Raw genomic sequence first — 22844 nt, 5'->3', positions numbered from 1 at the left:
AACAGCACTGGAAAAAAAGTGACTCATGACCATTTTTCACACTTACAACTATTGCAGCATCCCCCACGATCACGTGATCAAAATTCAGCCACTTGACAACGGACACATATTTATGAGGGGTCGCAGTGTCCCAGGGTCATGTGATCAGCTTTTGTGACTGCCTGACAAGCAAAGTCAGTGGGGAAGCTAGATTCACTTAACAACTGTGTCATTAACTTAAACAACTGCAGTGATTCACTTAGCAACTGTGGCAAGAAAGGGCAAAATTTCCTTCAAAAATGTCTCACTTAGCAACAGAAATTCTGGGCTTAAGTGTGGTCATACAAGATTACTTGTATTCTTTAAAAAGAAAAGCTGATTGGGGACTGCAACTTGCCATTTTGTTTGGCAACACTCTTACTAGCCAATAAATATTATAAAAATAAATGAAGATATAGAATGTATCATGGCAAGCTAGAGTGGAAGACAGGGAATAATTCCCCCCCCCCCCAGATTGTCTTCTGGAAATTGTTTTTGGACTTGCCATCTTCCTTGTCCTAAAGTCATTTATTGAACAGACAAGCACCCCTTGGCAGCTTTGAAGAAGCATGACAGAGCAGATCAGAATGCTGCCACCTGAGATTGCCTATATACATATAGGCTCCTTGTTTGAGAATAAGGTGTTCATTGGAATTCTTGTGTCGTACTCCTCAGCATCCTTCTAAGGAAGGTTACCATTTAGAGCTCTGATGTACCAATCCTGATTGTGAGAAGGGAAATCTGGCAGGTTGTGACCTGTGCAGGCATGAATGTCTCGACAGACTGCATCTACCTACCCACTGCCAGCTGCTCATACTTTGCTTCTTTCATTCTGCGCACCTCAGTTTCCAAGTGGGACATCTCTCGTACTATTTGACAGGCAGCCAGAGCTGCAGCAACTCCTTCTGCACCCTGAAGAAGAAAACATATAGAACTACTCAAATGTTATATTTCCCAAATTCAGTCAGATGTGTAACTGCGGATTTTCAATGGCCCGCCTTTTATAAAACAGGAAACGTTATATGTGCGCTCACGTGAATAGTGTAGCAAACCGACTAGGTCTCACATGTGTGTGCCTTCAAGTTAGTGTTGAGGATTAATGTTTGGATAAGTTCCTGCAGCTTTCTTGGCAAAATTTCAGACATGGTTTGCCATTGCTTTTTTTCCTAGGACTCAGAGGACACCAAGCTGACTTTGTGGCTAAGGTGGGACTAGAACTCATGGTCTCCTAGTTTCTAGCCTGATTCTTCAACCACTGCACCAAACTGTCTCTCTCTGGCCTTTTAAAGACTTACACATAGCATATCCTTACGTTCAGCAGTGTGAACTTTGGTCAAGAGTTGAAAAGGAAAGGTGGGCTCCATAATGAAAATTCCCCAGATGGTTTCAGCTTTAAATGACCATAATCAAAGCAATTTCAGTTTGGCAGTTTGACATTTTTCATGGCACATCTTTCTTGTATGGGAACAAGTAAAGATCATAACTGTTTTTGCCTTTTGGCCCAGTCATCATGTCATATTAAACCCTCATGTTATACAAGTCTCGTGCCAAGGAGAAAAGTTCACAGGAGGCAGTGGTTAAATCAGCCAAATAAAGTACAGTGAGAAAAACATAAGCTCTGCTAGATGGGGCCAAGATCCATTTTAATCTGGCGTTTTGCTATTCATTATGACCAACCAGATGCCATTGGGATTCTCATGGAAAATTAACAGGTGTAAATGATATTTAAACTGATATAGGTGACTTAAGCCTCATGCACAATCTCTTAAAATATTAAGGTAGAAGTATAGAGACACTAAAATTTAAGGTGTTGGTACTTACCTTTAAAGCCCTACATGGCCTAGGCCCAGGATATTTGCAGGACCGTCTACTGCCGGGAATGACTTCCCATCGCCCAGTGCGCTCACACAGGGAGGGCCTCCTAAGGGTGCCGTCGGCTAGACAATGTCGGCTGGCGACCCCCAGGGGGAGGGCCTTCTCTGTGGGAGCGCCAGCCCTGTGGAACCAACTTCTCCTTGAGCTCCGGATGGCCCCGGATCTCCGGTCCTTTCGCCACAGCCTTAAAACATTCCTTTTCCATCAGGCTGACCTGGACTGACAGGGATTTTTAAAATGTTTTAACTTATTATTGGGGCTGCTAGTTTAATTCTTTTTTTTAACTTTTGTATTATTGTATTTTTATTGTTGTTAGCCGCCCTGAGTCCTTCGGGAGATAGGGCAGCATATAAGTCCCAAAAATAAATAAATAAATAAATAAATAAATAAATAAATAAATAAATAAATAAATAAATAAATAAATAAATAAATAAATCTACTAGCATTTGTAGCTTTTGAATGATTTACTATACGAAATAAATGTCCATTGTCAAAGCACAGCTTCTCTCCCGTTTATCACCATATAGAGCAGGGGTAGGCAACCTTAGCTCTTTTATGACTCGTGGACTTCAACTCCCAGAATTCCTGAGCCAGCTGGCTCAGGAATTCTGGGAGTTGAAGTCCACGAGTCATAAAAGAGCCAAGGTTGCCTACCCTTGATATAGAGCATTGGTTGGACTATTTAGGATGCCACTGGCGTGGTTTTGATGGTGTGGGGTTTTTTAAACCAATTGCCACCAGAAATAACTATTCTCAAATTGTTCTCAATGGTTTCTTTTTGCTGCACTGTCCCATTATGATCTGAAAGTCCTATTTAGAAGGGCTTTTCCTTTTTAACAATTTCAAAGATGAAGTTACAAGAACCTTCAACTTTTTGCTGCTTTTCAAAGACTATAAATTTAGACATGACAGAAACCCCAAGCTTTGCAAAATAATAATAATCTGAAAAATTCTGACAGGATAGGGCTTCTGCTTTTGGTTTTGTGTACATTGTGTCTGATTTTTTTTGTTTTGTTTTGTTTTGTTTTTTACTAAAGGAAACAATGTGTTTAAACCTTTACCCTTAACTATGAAGAAACAGAAATATCAGAAGATTTCCTGCTTGGCTATGAAATTGCAAAGAGGCATTCTCAGGTTATTTTTACAAAGAAGTGAAGTTTTTAATTTTAAGTAATCAGGCAGCTACACTATGGCCCTTGGGAGAAGACAATGTTATGTACTGGGCTCTTAAAGAATACCATGTGGGTTGCTGGAGCAGCTAACGGCTCTCCAGCAACCCAGACTACAAGTCTCCAGTGCTGCTATTGGCTATCCCTAGGTGGCAATGGTTGCTTCAAACCTATTGGCTTCCACCTAGGGGCTAGACTATATATTGCGGCTAGTTGCAGCCATTTTCCCCTGTTCTGACTCTGCACGAAATAAACCATGAGTTTTCCTGTACTCATTTACCTCGTCTTCATTCCTGTACCAAAGAACCTGCTACACAACACTGGCAACAAAGGTGGGATCCTGCTTCCCTAAAAAAGAGCTGAAGTCTACGAGGGGAAGGCAGCGCATGCTGGAGGGAAAAGGCATTTCCCCCCCTCTCTCAAGGTCGGCTAGCAAGCTACTCTAGCGACCTAATGCTCAGTGGACTCATTCCCTGAGCCTGGGAAGCAGGATTCGGAAGAAACGCAGGAACCAGCAAAGACAGAATGCCAAAGGTCCGGAGACTTCAAGAATTTGATGTGAAGCACCCAGAGGAATGGCCGTCATATTTGTCTGGGCAAACCATATCACGGAAGAAGGATTGAAGGCTGCAATGCTATTCTGTCTGTGTGGCCCAGCAACCTTTAATTTAGCCGAGAAGCTTTTCGCCCCAACAGCGATAGAAGCAATCTCCTACGCAGATCTCAAAAAGAAGCTAACTGTTCATTTCCAGCCCAAGATGTCTGAAATGGCTTGGCGGCTCAGGTTTGACCAGAGAGTGCAGCAACCCAGAGAATCAGCTTCAGAATTCATAGCGGGCCTGAGGCAGGCTGCACGCCTTTGCAAATTTTCAAACTTAGAAGAGCGACTATGAGACCAGCTTGTCTGCGGCCTATGGGACCGAACACTTCATCAGAGACTCTTTGCCTGGCAAAACTTAACATTTTCAGAAGCACAAGACGAAGTAACTGCCGGGGGTGCAGTTCAAACGGTACAGCCTGCCAAAATGACAAAACAGGAAGAAACGATCCACCATGAGAACGCCAAACACACCAAAGAATCTTCCGAGGAAGAAGAGCCTGAAATCAACAGACTCCAAAAGCAACCCAAGGTGCAACACCGCAACAGCCAGCTGCGAGAGAACACTTACAAGGCAGTTCTCTTTCCTAGATGTAAAGGGTGCGGTGGCAACCATTTTCCTGCCGTTTGCAGATTCCGATCAGCCACGTGCAGAGCTTGCAGAAGAACAGGCCACATCGCAGCGGTTTGCAGAGCCTGCCAGAGAGACCAGCCACCCAAACACCAGTCGGAAGAACTGACTAGGAGAGGTACTGGGGCCCAGTGTCCGGTTAGTGTGGGGTTTTTCAGAAGCCGTAGAAGCATGTGCTGCACCAGGGCTCAACGCCCCCTCAAACCTAAACTCAGACTCTTGGTAGAGCTACAAGGAGTTCCATGTAAGATGCAGTCTCTATTATTTCTCAAGACACTTTTAACTTCGTGTGTAGGTGCAGTAACAACTGGGCCAAACTAAGGCCCTCGACATAACTGACTTTCAAAATGCTCAAGTTAAAGTTAAGGGAGAAGCCACTTTGACGGTAAAATTTAAGGGATTTTTTGGGCACCTGGATGTCATAGTAGTAGGGGGCCAGAGAACGAGTCTCATTGGAACAGACACAGGCCCGCCTATCTCATTTAAGCTAGATCCCAACGTAGTTCCAATCAGGGTTATGCCTCGTAGGGTCCCCTTTGCCTTAAAACATAAAATTGATTCAGAAATTGATAAGCTTGTAGAACAGGGCGTTTTACAGCCTGTTGATGGTGTGGAGTGGGAAACTCCTATAGTCACTCCACTTAAAGCCAACAGGGAAATTCACATTTATGATGAATATAAATGCACTCTAAATAAAGCCCTCAAACAAAATGCTTACCCGGTCCCAGTGGTCAGCCACATTTTAGCCTCCTTGCAAGGGGGTACTATTTTTGCTAAACTTGATTTAGCACAGGCCTATCAGCAATTGCCGGTTGATGAGGCCACAGCCGCGGCTCAGACAATTGTGACTCACAGGGGGGCTTTCAAAGTTAACGCTTACAGTTTGGAATCAGTGTTGCCCCAGGCATTTTCCAGGAAATAATGGAACGCACTCTTAAGGGCATTCAGGGCATCTGCCCTTATTTTGATGATGTTCTTATTGCAGGGGAATCCCCAGAAGTGCTAGCCAGTAGGCTCAGAGCTGTTTTGCAGAGGCTTCGCAAAGCAGGCCTCAAATTAAAAAAGAGTAAGTGTAGTATTGGGGTTCCTTCAACAGAATTCCTGGGTTTTTGAATTGATGCTAATGGCATTCACCCTGCTGATTCTAAAGTGAAGGCCATTAAAATGTCTCCTAGGCCCAAATCCAAAGGAGAGCTACAAGCATTCTTGGGCTTCCTAAACTTCTATCACACATTTCTACCTCATAAGGCTGCACTAGCAGAGCCCCTCCACAGGCTTCTAGATAAGAAAGCTCCATGGAAATGGACTAACTTACATGAAAAAAGTTTCCAGGACTTAAAAGCACTATTGTCAGAAAAGTCCACTGTAACTCTCTACAAAGAGTCTAAACTAGTATGTTTTGCATGCAATGCATCTCCCTATGGCAGACATGTTAAACACAAGGCCTGGGGGCCGGATCCGGCCCACAAAGTGGTTTTATCTGGCCCGCGAAGCCATCCTGGAAACAGTGAGGGAATGGCCCCCACTGCCTTGGCCCTGGCCCAGAGACCCTCCTTCTGCCAGAGACCCTCAGATGTGTCCCACTCCTGCCCAGGCCCCCATAGGCACCCTTGATGCGAATGATGTAGAGTTGGCCATGCCCACCCAGTAGGCCATAAGCACTCTAGCCACACCCACCCAGTAGGCCATGCCTACCCTGGCCATACCCACCCGGCCCCCTGAGGGCAACTGCAATGCTGATGCGGCCCTCAATGAAATTGAGTTTGACACCCCTGCCCTATGGGGTGGGGGCAGTTTTAAGTCACGTAGATAAAAATGGAACACAGGTTCCTATAGCATTTTACTCAAGGACACTGTCCTCTGCTGAGCGCAACTATGCTCAGATTGACAAAGAGGCCCTAAGCCATCATTGCTGGAAAAAAAATTCCATGACTATTTATATGGCAGGGACTTCACGGTCTTTACAGACCACAAACCTTTGTTGGGACTTTTCACAACAGATAAACAAACCCCCCACATACTTTCTCCAAGAATGCTGAGATGGTCTATTTTTCTATCTGCATACACTTTAAAATTGATTCACAAACTGGGTAAAGAAATGGGCCATGCTGATGGCCTCAGCAGACTACCACTGCCACTAATGGAACCAGATTCGGCTCCAGCTGCTAGAATACTGTCCATACAGGACCTTCCTGAATTCCCCCTCCATGCGGGGGACATTGCTGCTGAAACTGCCACAGATAGAACACTTAGTACAGTATTGTCATGGGTATACATGGGCTGGTTGGACAAAAGCCCAGGTTCTGAATTTCAGAACTATTTTGTCAGAAGGCATGAGTTATCTGCCCACAAGGGGTGCATTTTATTGGGAAACAGAGTCATAATTCCCACTTCCCTAAGAGACAGGGTTTTACAGTCATTACATGAAGGCCATTCAGGCATTGTCAGAATGAAAGCTTTAGCTAGAAGCTACCTTTGGTGGCCTGGCCTTGATAAGGACATTGAGGTACAAGTTCATGGTTGTTATACATGCTAGCAATCGAGGCCTGAAATGCCACAGGCTCCAGTTCACAGGTGGGAGGAAACACACACTCCCTGGTCTAGGATTCACATAGACTATGCTGGGCCCTTTCAGGGACAGCTCTTCCTTATAGTAGTGGATAGCGACTCCAAATGTCTGGAAGTAATTTCAGTTCCTAACATGACTACTGCTAGGACCAGGGCTTTTTTTGTCATAGAACGCTCAGAACGGAGTTCCGGCACCTTTTCTGGATGGAACCTTGTAGGGTAGGCAAGGTGGGTTGTATGACATGTGTGAGTTCCGGCACCTTTTTCTTTTACAAAAAAAGCACTGGCTGGGACCATCCAGGTGCTAAGAAAACTCTTTGCCACACATGGGCTGCCAAATGTCTTAGTTTCAGACAATGGGGCCCAATTCACTGCTGCTGAATTTCAGGCCTTCCTTAGAGCTAATCTCATCAGACATACAACATCTGCACCTTTTCATCCATCTGAACGCATGGTAAGGACAACAAAGGAATCACTCAAGCACATTGTAACAGGTGACTGGCATCACAGATTGGCAGATTTTCTACTCTGCTAGCATTCTACACCCTGCACTGCTACAGGCAAAAGTCCTGCAGAACTACATTGAGGGAAGCATTTAATCACTAAACTGGACAGGTTGCATCCAGATAGAGTGGCAGCAGAAGCCTCTTGACCAAAACCCCCTAGGGGGCTGCAAATGGGTGATTGGGTTTGGGCCAGGAACTATGGTCATGGGAATCTGTGGGTTCCTGGTCAAATTACCAAAGCATCCAGGCCTCTGTCTTATGAAGTGGGGTTGGAGGGAGGGCGAGTTGTCAGACGCCACATTGATCAACTCAGAAAATGGTTTCCAGAATTGCCACTAAGTGAGGACTGCATCATATGTCCCTCCCAAGGTCCTCAAACTTGCGGCCAAGCCAGTCCTCACATGGACTCTCAGGACATTTCCTTCATAACTGAGGAGGAACCAGAGGGAGAAGTAGGGAGTCCAGGAATGCAACTTGGATCCCCTGAAGGAGCAAGCCAACTGGACTTCAGCAACCGCTGTGCCTACTCTGCTGATCAGTCTGACTCTGGGGTGGGCCAACCTGGAGAGGCCAGCCAGAGAGCATCTAATCCCCTTGACTCAGGAGCACCAAGAGACACAGGTCTACCAGCCCACTGGGTAAGCTGGTAGACCACAAAGTGACTGGAACTCCAAGATGTTCCACGAGGGCACACAAGCCTCCTTCTTATCTTGCTGATTATGTTGTAAAATAAAGAGCTATAATATTGTTGCATTGCAGCCTACCACTGTACTACAGACACTAGCGTCATGATGTTAACTGTCTGACGTACTGTCAATGAAGGCATATTCATTCAGGTGCTATGATATAATTGTCTAGTGTGCTGTCAATGAAGCCTATTCATTCAGATGTTGTTTGATAACATTGTAACCTATATGGTTTTTTTTATTCAAGTTTGTTTTGATAATGAGTATTGATAATTGCATTAAGACTAACTTGTGTTAATATTGTCTGATCTAAGAGGGGAGTGGTGTTTTGTACTGGGCTCATTAGTAATACCACATGGGTTGCTGGAGCAGCTAATGGCTCTTCAGCAACCCAGACTACAAGTCTCTAGTGCCGCTATTGGCTATCCCTAGGCGGCAATGGTTGCTTCAAACCTATTGGCTACCGCCTAGGGGCTAGACTATATATTGCGGCTAGTTGCAGCCATTTTCCCCTGTTCTGACTCTACACAAAATAAATCATGAGTTTTCCTGTACTCATTTACCTTGTCTTCATTCCTGCACCAAAGAACCCGCTACACAACAGACAACAGAGAGAAGGAGAGAGAGAGAGAGAGAGAGAGAGAGAGAGGAGGAGGAGGAGGAGGAACATGATTTTGTATCTTTCCTTAGTTTAAACTGGATCATTCCAGGATTTATTCATTTCTTTTATTGATTTCAAATGCTTTTTATTTTTATTTATTTATTGTAAAAGGTAAAAAAGTTAAAGGTTCCCCCGCACATGCGTGCTAGTCGATTCCGACTCTAGGGGCCGGTGCTCATCTCTGTTTCAAAGCCGAAGAGCGAGCGCTTGTCCGAGGACGTCTCTGTGGTCATGTGGCCAGCATGACTAGACGCCAAAGGCGCATGGAACACTGTTACCTTCCCACCGCAGTGGTCCCTATTTTTCTACTTGCATTTTTATGTGCTTTCGAACTGGTAGGTTGGCAGAAGCTGGGATGAGTAACAGGTGCTCACTCTGTTATGTGGCACTCGGGATTCGATCCGCCAAACTGCTGACCTTCTGATCGACAAGCTCGGCGTCCTAACCCACTGAGCCACCACTTCCCTATTATTTATTGTATCCCACCTTTATTATTTGTATAAATAAGTCAAGGCAGTGAACATATCCAAACAACTTCCTAATATTTTTTCCCACAATAACAACCAATGTGAGTTGGGTTGGGCTGAGACAGAATGACTGGCACAAAGTCACACAGCTGATTTTCATGGCTACAGTAGGACTTGAATTCACAGTCTCCTGCTTTCTGTCCTGGTGCCTAAACCACTAGACCAAATGGCTCTCATTTATATCATTTTGATCTATACAAATCAAAGTGGCTTTCAGGAGAAACATCAACAACAATATAGAAATAAAAGACAGTCCCTGATCAAATCTGTGGCTAATCTATATTTGGGGTAGTATTGACTTCTTTCCCATTGGTTCAAGTAAAGCACAGTGACTGAAGTGCGTTTGTGGGTTTATCAAAAATAAACCACTCACTGAATCTGAAACAAATGTCTGCATGCTGTTGTTCACATAGTGTTTAGAAATTGTTTTTATGCAGGATGACACAGAGAAGGGGTTCAGCCAGCCAAAGTACCTGAAAGAACTGTGAGTTTTGATTTTAAACATACTAAGATTTTCAACCATGATATTTTATATGCTGCAATTTTACAGCCTTCTTGTTTTACATTTACATAGTTTCTCTTATAAAGAGTTATCCCAAAAAATCAAGTGGTAAATCAATGTTTAGATCTAATGTTTACAAAGCGATTACATGCCCTTCAAAGGAAGATATGAATTGGAATATGTTCAAAGTCTATAGGTAAGAAACAGAACTGTGTAATATTCTTTTGTGCTCATTTAGTTGGTCCCTCTAAAATTATTGCCCAACTATAAATGTCGAAATATTTTCATGAACAAACCCAACAATTCCTTTTAAGTCAAATGTGCACACAGAAACCTACATACACAGAGGGGAGGTTAAATTATCTGCTTCTTGAAGCTTACCATGGCCCAGAAGAGGTGCGCCATCTTGTGTCGGTTTTGAAGCACTGCCCATAAAAATAAATCTCTCCAAGGATTTTCACTTTTCTGATTCATATCAAAGAAGCTTGGGACTTTTCTCGCATTTGTCTTGTCCTAAATAAATCAACATTTTTTAAATCTAAGATGCCAAAGCTGGCTTACTGTGAGCATGTAAATCTAATAGATAAATCAGCTGAAGCTTTTACACAACAGTTTCACTAAACAGAAATTCTCTGTTCTTGAACAATCCTTGATTGGAACCCAGGTATACAATAAGCTTATGTTATCCTTTTTTCCTGAATTTTTTGGCCATTATCATTTCTCTTAAACAATTTCCTCCAAACAGGATGGGGGAAAAACATTTTGGTAAAATCAGCATAGATATCTTGACATATATGATGCCTATCCAGATGCCTATATTTATAGAGACAACCCAGGTGCATCTGTATGTTTGATGGTTCTTTATATTGCAATGGCTCTCTAATATAATTGGGTATCAGTTGAAAATCTCACTCAGCATTTCTATCTGCACCAAAATTAACACACACACATAAACACACGTCTCCTGGCTCTCTTAAAGTTGTTGTCACAGGATTATGAGACCCTTCATTTCATTAAATTAAAGACAACTGCTGTATCCTAAATAAATAGGAATAGGTACGTATCGGAACATCCTGCATGGGGAATCATGTAAAGAAGTGGAAATTAACTGAAAGACCTAGATTTCTGGAACATTGGATTCTATTTTGGGCTGTCAAAAACAAAAGCAGTTTCCACCAGGCAGTAATTTATTACTTTTATTAAAATTCCAGCAAGCTTCCACAAGCACAGGCCCAACTGAGAACAAACTATTCTTCCATCTCTTATTTCAGGCACACACACACACACACACACATCCAAGAAATATGTCAGCACTGAAATTCAGAGGGATGATTCACAGGTTATTGGTTTTCCCCTAAAGATCTGGTAGCCTCCCCACCCCCACCCCCCAGTAACAGTGTTGTAATGGATCTTTTTCTATAACTGAGAATAAGTCTTCCTGATGCATTCTGTATACTATTTTCAGCTTCATCTCAGAAGCAATAGCTCAGGGGTCTTCAAACCTGGCCCTTTTATCACTTGTGGACTTCAACTCCCAGAATTCCTCAGCCAGGCACGTTGGCTGACGAATTCTGGGAGTTGAAGTCCACAAGTCATAAAAGGGCCAAGTTTGAAGACCCCTGCAGTAGCTGAAAAAAAATGACAAGGGACTATGAGCAGCAAGGCAGGAAGGCAAAAGAGTTCTGCTAGGCAGAAAGGCACACGTGACGTTTTCATCTGTACTTCCGATGGAAGTGTCATGGTACTTTTTGAAGCCTATTTAGGTTATGATACATTTTGTCAGTTCAGTTTTCCAATACCTGCCCAAATTCACCCAAAATCATTGAGTTGGGTGGGGTGCAATACAGTATAGACTAGCCTTCTTGTGGTGCAACTGGACAACGTGACTTTGTCATGCCTAAGTAGTCTACATATGCTGACTAATGGGCAACACAAGGATTTCCAAGCAAGAAGAAGCAGCATGAATACAACTTCTTTTTTCAGAACCAATGCTCTATTCTGTTACACTGTACGAGATAAAATGAGTTGGGTGGCATATAAGTTAAATAAATTATTACTATTCCTTCTCCGGGAGCTTGACACTAGAAGCTGGCCTTTAAGACAGGATTTCAAGGTCTCACTGGGACCATTTCTACTGGGTTTCCATTCAGTACACCACCCTGCCATTACATACTTCTTGGTTCTGAAAATACTTATGTTATGCCAAGTGCCCTTAGAGTTATAAGAGACCTCAAAGGGCATTGCGCTCATCATTAATCATAACTTGTATTAATAAAACACTCACAGTTTTCTTCTTTTCTCCAGGCTTTTGGTCATGGTAAAAACCTCTGCAGGCATCATGTAGAAAATCTTTCAGTACCCTGGAAACTTCATGAAGAGTGAAGAGAGGGCAAGCATCCACCACTTCCTTGTGGTGTTGTCCACTCATACCAGCCAAAGTAAGTCTGTTTTCTTCTTGTTTTTTAAGTAGAAGCGTACAGAGGAGAGACTTTGGGGAAATGTTACAGTATAGGCTCTGAAGACGGCTGTATGTTAAGAAGTCATATATGTTGGCCCCGTTATCAACAAACAATTTCACAAATTCTGGCTTATCATTCACCAGGGCATCCATCAACACTTCCTCTAAATCACATGACTAGAATAACAACAAATGCAAAAAAAAGAAGAAGCCATCATTATAATATTGCTAGATATTACAGATAGGAACTGTATCATCCTTTCCAACATATTATGCTTCATGGAAACCAAAAGACTATAAGAAGTTGTTTTATATTGCAAATCATGCACTCTGAACTGAGCTGTAATTTGGACAGGTACAAGCATGTAAGAAAAAATAATAATACTCTGTTCAACGGTCATTTTTTCAATCCATTGTGCAAGCAAACAAATGTTCAGTTAAAAAGCTTATGAACTGGACAGTACTAGCATACAAAAGTTGTGTACTAATGATGCAACATGCAGAGAGCATTCCATATTGCAGGTGACTACACGGTCCTCAAGGCAATGTCTTACCCTACATCTTGAGAAACCTCACTACATGATTTATACTGTAAATACATTCACCCATAGATGATTAAGTTGAGGGTTTGCGTCATTATCTGATTACATTAACTACATGGAGCAGCCTGTACCTTCTGGGTGAAATCCCCTAAGCTGTATCAACTGATAAAGCTAGCAAACTGGATTGGAGCCATCACAGAAAATTTCCCAACGGATATCAAAGTCATTAAAATGTGGGTGGACTCACTATGCGTTAACTCCAGGTCATAGATTCCCAATTCAAAGATTGGAAGCACTTGATAGGTCTATATTGCCGAAATTTCATAAAGAATTGAAAGACACATTTTAAAAAGAAGGATCTACCTTCCAATCCACATCTCCATTGAATATCTCACTTTTAGCGATGTCCACTCTATTCCAGGCCACAGCCAGCTTGAGTTCATCGAGATATTCTTGAGCTTCCTGACTATGACTTTTACAAGCTGTTACAAAACATAAAATAAGAATAAATTCACGGTAGAGGTTTGCTCAGAGTCCATAAATTCAGTGGCTTTCTCTCAAGTAAGAACCCACAACTTTATAGCCTCAATCTCTCAAGGAATTAATGTGCTTCAGATTTATGTTATATTGTACCTTTTTATCTGATTTATTTTAAAATGGTTTGCCCTACTGTTTCGGGTGGCTTTTATTTGCCAGTTATTTCTTAGACCTGCCAGTTTAGTCTAAATACCTTAAAGTCTTTCCATGGGCCAGTGTTGGGTAGATGTTTAATTCTCTCAGAAAAAATAATGATTTAATTAAATTAGAGCAGGGCTTTTCAACCAGTGGTACGGGTACCACCTGTGGTACATTGGCACCTGGCAGGTGGTACGCGACCATCCTAGAAAAGTGGTAGCGGGGGAGGGGAATGAGCTGAACCAGTGGCAGCACCACACAAGCCTGAGTGAGAGATGGCTGGAGCTGCAGGGCTGTCAGGGCTCAGCGGAAGCGCCAGGATCAGCGCCAAGCTCCAGGATCAGTGCTGGGTGGGTGGGCAGGTCTCTTGCTCAGCTGTGGCTTGGGGGGCACTTTTTTCAGTGCCATTGTAACTTTGAACAGTCACCAAGTGAACTGTTGTAAGTCGAGGACTACCTGTACTTCATCACTTTTTTCCTCTTTTTTCTTGGTCATCAAATTTTTGACACCTTGCTAGGCGACTGATGGTACTCGGATGTTGCCATATCTTAAAAGTGGTAGAATGGGTGAAAAGGTTGAAAAGCCCTGAATTAGAGAAGCAATCAGTTAATACAGGTAGTCTTCAACTTACAACTATAACTGAGACCAATAATTATGTAACTAAATGAGAAATTTGTCAAGTGAGTTTTGCTCCATTTTATGACTTTTCTTGCCACATTTGTTAAGTGAATCACTGAAGCTGCTAAATGAGTGACACGGTTGTTAAGTGAATCTGGTTTCGCCATTGATTTTGCTTGTCAGAAGGTGGCAAAAGATGGTCACATGACCCCAGAAACACTGCGACCATCATAAATGTGAGTCAGTTGTCAAGCAGCTGAATGTAAATCACATGACTATGGGGATGCTGCAACAGTCATAAGTCTGAAAAATGCTCATAAGTCACTTTTTGCTATGCCGTTGTAACTTCGAACAGTCACTAAGTGAATTCTTGTAAGTTGAGGACACCCTGTATATAAAGATGTTCAGGAACAATTGTGCAATTTTTAATTTCAACTTTCTTGTTGCATGTGGATGATTTATACATTAAAAATGTGATTACACAGAAAAAAAGGTTATCCTTTTTTTGAAAACACCGACCCAGGCATGAGCATGTGCTTTTTCCCCGTTCCAAGTATGAACTTGTAACACACATTGTAAAACATTATTTTTATGTTGCTACAACAAAAACCTATGGTATGACAATCAGTCAGCTAATTAACCACTGCATGGAAGCATGCAAAAACTTGATGGCACATAATTAATTAGTCACGGCGATGCTCATAGTTCTTTTTGAATATAAAACAATGGCTATGTCACTTTCCCATCTCAGCAAGCCTTTGGTTTGCAGTTAATGATTTTTAAAATAGTAGCTTAATATTTTTGAAGTTTAAATTGGAACTGGCTTGTGAATCAATGGATTTCTATCTTGTGTGATTCACTATTTGGACTGTGTTCACGGTAAGAAATTCTGTACATAAAGCAAGTGAGATCCTTGTTTGTGTTTTAACAAACAAATAGCATTGATTAAAAGTATGTTACCTTTAACCAGGGCTTTCAAAATAACTGTATCCAATTCTTCTGAGCCTTCTTGTTCAAAGTCATGCAGAGTTAGAAGCTGCTCCTGGGTGATAATGCTTTGGATCTAAAGGGTTAAAAGCAGACAACTGGTTTCCAACAGTTAAAATTACAGATTATTCATGCTTTGATTATATTACACGCCAAAGGTTATGAGAGGCAAAATAAAGCAAGTGATGGTCTCTGCAGGCCCACTTAAAAGAAGAATAAATACTAGCCTTGTCTGGGAATACTCAGGGCATTTAAATGAGCCGAGCTCTTTGAAGTTACTATAATTACTTCCAAAATTAGACTCTTTTAATATGTTCTGCTTAGAGCTACCTTTAAATCTAGTTCAGAAAAACTCAGATGCTGGTAGGAGACAAGCTGTTAGTCTGCATAGCACTCAAATTGGCAATCAGCTAGATGAGCAAATTGACAATGGGCTAGGTTGCCTGATGGACTGCCTGTATCAGTGATGTGGAACCTGTGACATGTATCACAATACGATACACCAGTGTTCACAAACACCTGACAACATCTATTCTCTAAAGTATGCCTCACTCTCATGGGATTTTTGGACGCTGTGGAGGGATAGTCCCATACGGCAGAGAGAAGGCCGTAGAGAGGCTCCTATTTTTCTTTCTCACTTATTTTACGGGTGTTGATACTCAGCAGCATTTTAGCTTATGTTCTTTTAAGGCTGTTATATTTCACCATTATATGATGGTTTTATTGATGTCTTTTATAATCTGTATATTTCCTAAGATATGAAGTCTTGGGCACATTTTTTTCCCCTTAAAAAGTTATATAATTAGGAGAGAGTGGGTTGATTTGTGATAGACAGGTAAACAGAAGACATAGAAGAAATGGAAGTGTTCGCTAAATATTTTTACAGTTCCTAAATGCATTTGATGCATTAAGAAATAAACTTACCATTTCGGTCCAATGAACAATGTCATTCCAAGAGAAATTTTCTGTGGGGAACTTCTGTTTTAATTGTTTTTCTATGACCTGTGGCACCATTAAATGTGGCTCACTCATCAGTGCAGCTAAAATATCAGCTATACCACCAGATCCAGGCAAGATGAGACAAGGGACAGAATTTTCCAGCCCCCTGCAAATTCGCTATTAAACCAAAAAACAAATAGGGTCATATATGTTCAGACAAAAGAAAACCACATAATTGTATACAGATCTGCTCATTGAATTCAGTGGAACTTATATCAAGCCCACTCAGGTAATAGTGGGGTCTGATCTGGTCTGTAATTTGGATGGGAGATTAGGAAATTGCAGAGGTGCAGGCTAGACTGGAAGTTTTTAAAAATCCCAATGAAGTCAGTGGCAAACGATCTATGAAGTTCAGACCAAAGGTTAAATGAAGTAAATTTTAAAAGAAAAAGAAAAGCTTCCAGTGTTAATCCCTGTTAGAACTTGGTATCCGTGAGAACCCTGTGTTGATGCTTAGCCAAGACTAACATTAAGTGTACATAATATTTCCTGCATATTTAGACAGCTACTAGACAGCAGAGTTTGAATCAAGCTTATTTCTTCCTCTTCTCATTATTTCATTTAACTAAATAACTGAAAAATGTTCTGGTCTCTTGTTTTGTGATGTTCCAACTGGAATTTACCCAGGAATTATGCAACTGTATTATTTATTTCACTTTTAAGCAGTCCTACCCACGTAAGCACCTGTTCTCAGAGGCCTCTGTTTCTTGCCCAGCACTAGAATCTTTACATAGTTAGAATTCTTATGGCAACAAAATTGTTCATGTCTTACCTCAAGAATGTGAGGTCTTCCATTCACAAGTAAGCAGAGAACTGGGATTTCGATGCTATCTGTTCCTGAGTTAATATATTAAAAAATATTCAATAAATCTCTCACAACTTTCAGAATATATATTTACTAATTAAGCTGATTATTTGCTTCTAGTTGGCCTTTGCCCAATATCGTCTCTATTTGATCGTGCTACAAAATAGCAGAGGGATCTATACAATATTTGTAGGGATCACACATCACTCTAAGCTGTTGACTTTGGCTTAGTAACAGAGAGAGAGAGAGAGAAAGAAAGAGAGAGAGAGAGAGTCATGAGCTCAACTAAAATTCAATGCTTAAGGATGCTCAATGTGCTGATGCTTTTCTGTTGTTAGTTACGAAGTCATGTCCGACCCATCACGACCCCATGGACAATGTTCCTCCATGCCTTCCTGTCCTCTACCATCTTCTGGAGTCCATTTAAGCTACTGCTTCAGTGACTCCATCCAGTTACCTCATTCTCTGTCATCCCCTTCTTCTCTTGCCTTCAACCTTTCCCAGCATTAGGCTCTTCTCCAATGAATCCTTCCTTCTCATTAGGTGGCCAAAGTATTTGAGTTTCAACTTCAGGATCTGGCCTTCTAAAGAGCAGTCAAGGTTGATCTCCTCTAGGACTGACTGGTTTGACTGCCTTGCAGTCCAAGGGACTCGCAGGAGTCTTCTCCAACACCATAGTTCAAAGGCCTCAATTCTTTGGTGCTCAGTCTTTTGTATGGTCCAACTTTCACTGCCATACATTGCAACTGGGAAGACCATAGCCTTGACTATACGCACTTTTGTTGGCAGGGTGATGTCTCTGCTTTTTAGTGTGCTGTCTAGATTTGCCATGGCTTTCCTACCCAGGAGCAAGCGTCTTTTAATTTCTTGGCTACAGTCCCCATCTGCAGTGATCTTGGAGCCCAGGAAAATAAAATCTGTCACTACCTCCATTTCTTCCCCATCTATTTGCCAGGAATTGAGAGGGCCAGATGCCATGATCTTGGTTTTCTTAATGTTAAGTTTCAAGTCCACTTTTGCACTCTCCTTCTTCACCCACAACAAGAGGCTCTTTAGTTCCTCTTCACTTTCTGCCATTAGAGTGGTATCATCTGCATATCTTAGGTTGTTGATATTTCTCCTGGCAATCTTAATTCCAACTTTTGATTCATCTAGCCCTGCCTTTCTCATGATGTGCTCTGCATATAAGTTAAATAGGCAGGGTGACAGTATACAGCCTTGCCAGACTCCTTTCCCAATTTTGAACCAATCAGTGGTTCCGTGTCCAGTTCTCACAGTTGCTTCTTGACCCACATATAGGTTTCCAAGGAGAGAAATAAGATGGTCTGGTACTCCCATCTCTTTAAGAACTTGCCACAGTTGGTTGTGATCCACACAATCAAAGGCTTTAGCATAGTCAATGAAGCAGAAGTAGATGTTTTTCTGGAACTCTCTAGCTTTCTCCATGATCCAGCGTATGTTGGCAATTTGATCTCTAGTTCCTCTACCTCTTCGAAATCCTGCCTGTACTTCTGGTAGTTCTCGATCCACATACTGCTGGAGTCTAGCTTGTAGGATTTTAACCATAACTTTACTAGCATGTGAAATGAGTGCAATGGTGCAATAGTTTGAAAATACTTTGGCACTGCCTTTCTTTGGAATTGGAATGTAAAATGATCTTTTCCAATCCGGTGGCCACTGTTGAGTTTTCCAAATTTGCTGGCAAATTGATTGTAGAACTTTTACTGCATCATCTTTTAAGATTTTGAATAGCTCAGCTGGAATACTGTCACCTCCACTAGCTTTGTTGTTGCTCACCTTTCCTAAGGCCCACTTCACTTCAAATTCTAGGATGTCTGGCTCGAGGTCATTGACCACCCCATTGTGGTTATCAGGGATGTTAAGCTCATTCTTGTATAGTTCTTCTGTGTAATTTTGCCACCTCTTCTTAATCTCTTCTGCCTCTGTTAGGTCCCTGCCATTTTGGTCCTTTATTGTGCCCATTTTTGCATGAAACATTCCCTTCACCTCTCCAATTTTCTTGAAGAGATCTCTGGTCCTCCTATTCTATTGTTTTCTTCTATTTCTTTGCACTGTTCATTTAAGAAGGCATTCTTATCTCTTCTAGCTGTTCTCTGGAATTCTGCATTCAATTGGGTGTATCTTTCTTTTTCTCCCTTGCCTTTCGCTTCCCTCCTTTCCTCAGCTATTTGCAAAGCTTCCTCAGACAGCCATTTTGCTTTCTTGCATTTCTTTTTCTTTGGGATGGTTTTAGTTGCTACCTCTTGTACAATGTTGTGAACCTCCATTCATAGTTCTTCAGACACTCTATCAGATCTAATTCCTTAAATCTATTTGTCACCTCTACTGTATATTCAACAGGGATATGATTTAGTTCATACCTGAGTGGCCTAGTGCATTTCCCTACTTTCTTCAGTTTAAGCCTAAACTTTACAACGAGAAGCTCATGGTCTGAGCCACAGTCAGCTGCTCATCTTGTTTTTACTGACTGTATAGAGCTTCTCCATCTTTGGCTGCAGAGCACATAGTCAATCTGATTTCTATGTTGACCGTCTGGTGATGTCCATGTGTAGAGCCATCTCTTGGGTTGTTGGAAAAGAGTGTTTGCTATGACCATCATATTCTCTTGACAAAATTCTATCAGCCTGTGCCCTGCTCCGTTTTGAACTCCAAGGCCAAACTTGCCTGTTATTTCAGTTATCCTTTGGCTTCCTACTTTTGCATTCCAATCCCCCATGATAATAAGGACATCATTTTTTGGTGTTAGTTCTATAAGGTGCTGTAGGGCCTCATAGAACTGGTCAATTTCATCCTCTTCAGTACTGGTGGTTGGGGCATAGACCTGGACTACTGTGATATTGAATGGTTTGCCTTGGATTCAAACTGAGATCATTCTGTCATTTGGGGGATTGTATCCCAGTATTGCTTTTCCTACTCTTTTATTGACTATGAAGGCTACTCCATTTCTTCTGAGAGATTCTTGCCTGCAGTAGTATACCTGATGGTCATCTGAATTAATTTCACCCATTCCTGTCCATTTTAGTTCACTGATTCCTAAGATGTCGATGAACATTCCAGGTTCCTATGGAGAGTGTTGATGCTTAGTGAAAACCAAATTCATTAAGAAATTGATACTACTTGAAAACCATCTTTTGAGAGGAAATGGCATTTTATGAAATGTCTAATATAAGCTTTTGCTTCTTATATGCTGCTAACAGATATATCTCATCCCTTCCTCTGTCCCTCCTTATCATTTTCGCTTCTTCAAACATATTAAACAGTTGCATTGTTCATGTGGATTATTGCTTTGCCTCTCTTCTCTGTTGTGAGCAAAAAAGCATGAAGACTTACTGTACATGCTTATAGGCTATATGAGCACACACTCACAGAGTTACTGAATATTTTTCTAAAACAAAGAAATTATACAGATATAGTATTAGCTGCCAAATTTACATTATTTATTTATTTATTTATTATATTTTTATACCGCCCTTCTCCCGAAGGACTCAGGGAGGTGTACAGGGCAATAAATATAAAAAAGCGGAATACAAAAGTAAAAAAAAAGATTAAATATTTAGCCCAGTTTAAAACAGTATTAAAACATATTAAAACCCCTACCCTAACCCATCAGACCAGGTCAGACTGCTCGAATAGATATGTTTTTAAGTCGCGCCGGAAGGAGCGAAGGTTGGGGGCCGTCCGGAGCTCAACCGGCAAGCGGTTCCATAGGTCTGGCGCGCCCACAGAGAGCGCTCTCCCCCTGGGGGCCATCAATCAACATTCTTTGATCGGAGGCACCCTGAGGAGGCCCTCTCTGTGGGAGCGCACTGGACGGTCTTATTGATTTCATGATTGTGTTCTAAGTAAGGTAAATCTGACTCTATCCCATCTGACTCTATCCCATCAGAGGCAACAATAAGCCCCTGAAAATGTCAAATACTCAAATGGTGACCAAAGGCAAATAAGGCCCTTTATTATTTTATTTTATTTTATTTTATTTTATTTTATTATTTTTTGTCTTACCTCCATAGCTGGTATGCTGCTGTGAAATATATTTCTCCAAGTTGAGCCGTAACTTTGTTGTCCCATCTGGTTCACTCTCTTCCACCAAAATGAAATGGGAATGGTGGTTATCAAGGGAATACAAAGGCCCTTGGACTTTATTATCAATTTTGTGGCTTATGAGAATTTTCTTCTAGGAAAAAGAAGACATCACTTTTCACACAAAAGCAAATTGTTCTTCTGGACCATATCTGGTTAACATGATTAAATTGTATATTGCATGTAATCATTTCTATCAAATCAAAGTCCACTTAGCAAGATTCCAGAACATGTTCTTAGGTATCCATACTTTTACCAGTGAAAAAAGGGTACCTTGACATTATCTAGAAGATCTCTGTGTTGAATTTTCTCCAGGGAAGTTATTCCTATTGCAACTACTTTTACTGTAGATGAAGAACTTGTCAACATGTGGTCTTGAACTGCTTGCCCGATGTGTTTTGTTATTCCAATGTGCAGAGCACTTGTAAAAATCCAGGCACCTGAAATGATTCATTTTTCAGCCTTGATATTAGATAAACTTAAGAACTAAAGACATGTAGCATTACCTAATCCAGGTTCAGGAATTAAATCTGGAGTTTAGGGCAGAGCTTCATCTAACAGGGATCATTCTATGGATAGACCAGTTTAATTCAAACTAAAGCAAGGTTCAGAAAAACAACTCTATTCCCCCATAGGTTAACCCAGGAAAACTGCAAATGGTTACGTAAGGAGATAAAATGCTCCCATAGGTACAGATGTGTCAATCAATCAAAAATTAAACCTTAAAACCTGTCTAAGATGTAGAGATCAGCAAAGCCTGGGAACCTCAAAATGAGCTGCTTGTTTCTAGGTATTTTACTTGGTTCTTTGCTCCCTCCCTCCCTCCCTCCCTCCCTCCCTCCCTCCCTCCCTCTCACTCTCACTCTCATTCTCACTCTTCCTGTGTGTATTCAAGCCTGGAACAATAGCTGTGAGGGAAAGGTTGTAGTATTCATGTTCATTTCCCTTTTTCATGATCTCCCTTGTCTTCAGTTCTCAGCTCCTTAACCTTACTATATATAACAAGCAATTTGAATCTTCTGAGAATAATTTAGCCCATTTGCACATCTGTTATCTACAGAAGGGCAAGAAGAGTAAGAGGAAATTCCAAGAAAGATGCAGAGAGCAGATTTTCTGTAAATAGTCAGCAGAAATGGTCAGCACAGCGAAGACGGTGAGAGGTTGTCATAACAGACAGTGGTTTAGGGATCCCCATTTGATACAGTCATAGGGACTAACCCACCATACCCCCCATGTGTTTGCATGTACAAATAGTCACTTCCTTATAGGCTATAGTGAGCACAGCACAAGACATTGTGGGCTGTTCCCTGACACCACTGGATGACATCGCCAGGGCTCGTTGCCTTGGAAGAGTGAGGAAGATTCTCAGGGATGACTCACACCCTGGACGGTATCTCTTTACTCTCCTACCATCCGGTAGGAGATATAGGAATATAGCCAGCCGTACCAACAGGCTGAAGAACAGCTTTTATCCGTGGGCTGTTAGGCTTTTAAATGGGACATAATCTTATGCAGAATTGACTTGGGAGGCCGGTGTGTGGTGTAGTTGGTTCACATAGTGTGGTGGGATGGAGGGTTTGTTGTCACTGTGTGTTGGGGGGAGAGAGCACAGGGGGAGGCTCAGCTAATCTCAATGTACACATGTTGTACTTTGACAATAAAGGTTTATTATTATTATTATTATTATTATTATTATTATTATTATTATTATTATTATTATTATTATTATTATTATTATTATTATTACACACCACTTTTCTCCAGCAGAGAATGAACTCTGCAGTTAAACTCATGTATCAAATGTCATTGAAATTGTGCATAGGTCTTTGAATTAAACTTCTTTATTTTTTTAAGTACCTGTAAATGAGATGCTCTGAGACAGAATGTGATGAAATATATCGCAATAGTAGCTCCTCTG

At 41.5% G+C, this 22844-nt stretch overlaps 1 protein-coding gene across 1 annotated transcript in view; it reads right to left on the bottom strand.

The window, feature by feature from the left end:
• TRPM5 (transient receptor potential cation channel subfamily M member 5) overlaps positions 1-22844 on the bottom strand; it is a gene marked incomplete at its 5' end in the record, with an annotated part of 65239 nt that overhangs the window by 28178 nt on the left and 14217 nt on the right. Inside the window, 9 exons of the mRNA XM_083358972.1 lie at positions 816-930; positions 10123-10254; positions 12026-12376; positions 13105-13223; positions 14995-15097; positions 15946-16137; positions 16793-16857; positions 20849-21020; positions 21200-21366. Coding sequence (XP_083215098.1) covers positions 816-930; positions 10123-10254; positions 12026-12376; positions 13105-13223; positions 14995-15097; positions 15946-16137; positions 16793-16857; positions 20849-21020; positions 21200-21366 — 1416 coding nt within the window. The remainder of the gene's footprint in view (positions 1-815; positions 931-10122; positions 10255-12025; positions 12377-13104; positions 13224-14994; positions 15098-15945; positions 16138-16792; positions 16858-20848; positions 21021-21199; positions 21367-22844) is intronic.

Source organism: Vipera ursinii (genome assembly GCF_947247035.1).
Source record: "Vipera ursinii genome assembly, chromosome: 1".
Classification (NCBI taxonomy): domain Eukaryota; kingdom Metazoa; phylum Chordata; class Lepidosauria; order Squamata; family Viperidae; genus Vipera; species Vipera ursinii.
The sequence above is the reverse complement of the archived record's forward strand: the minus strand, read 5'-3'. Positions and strand labels throughout refer to the sequence as shown.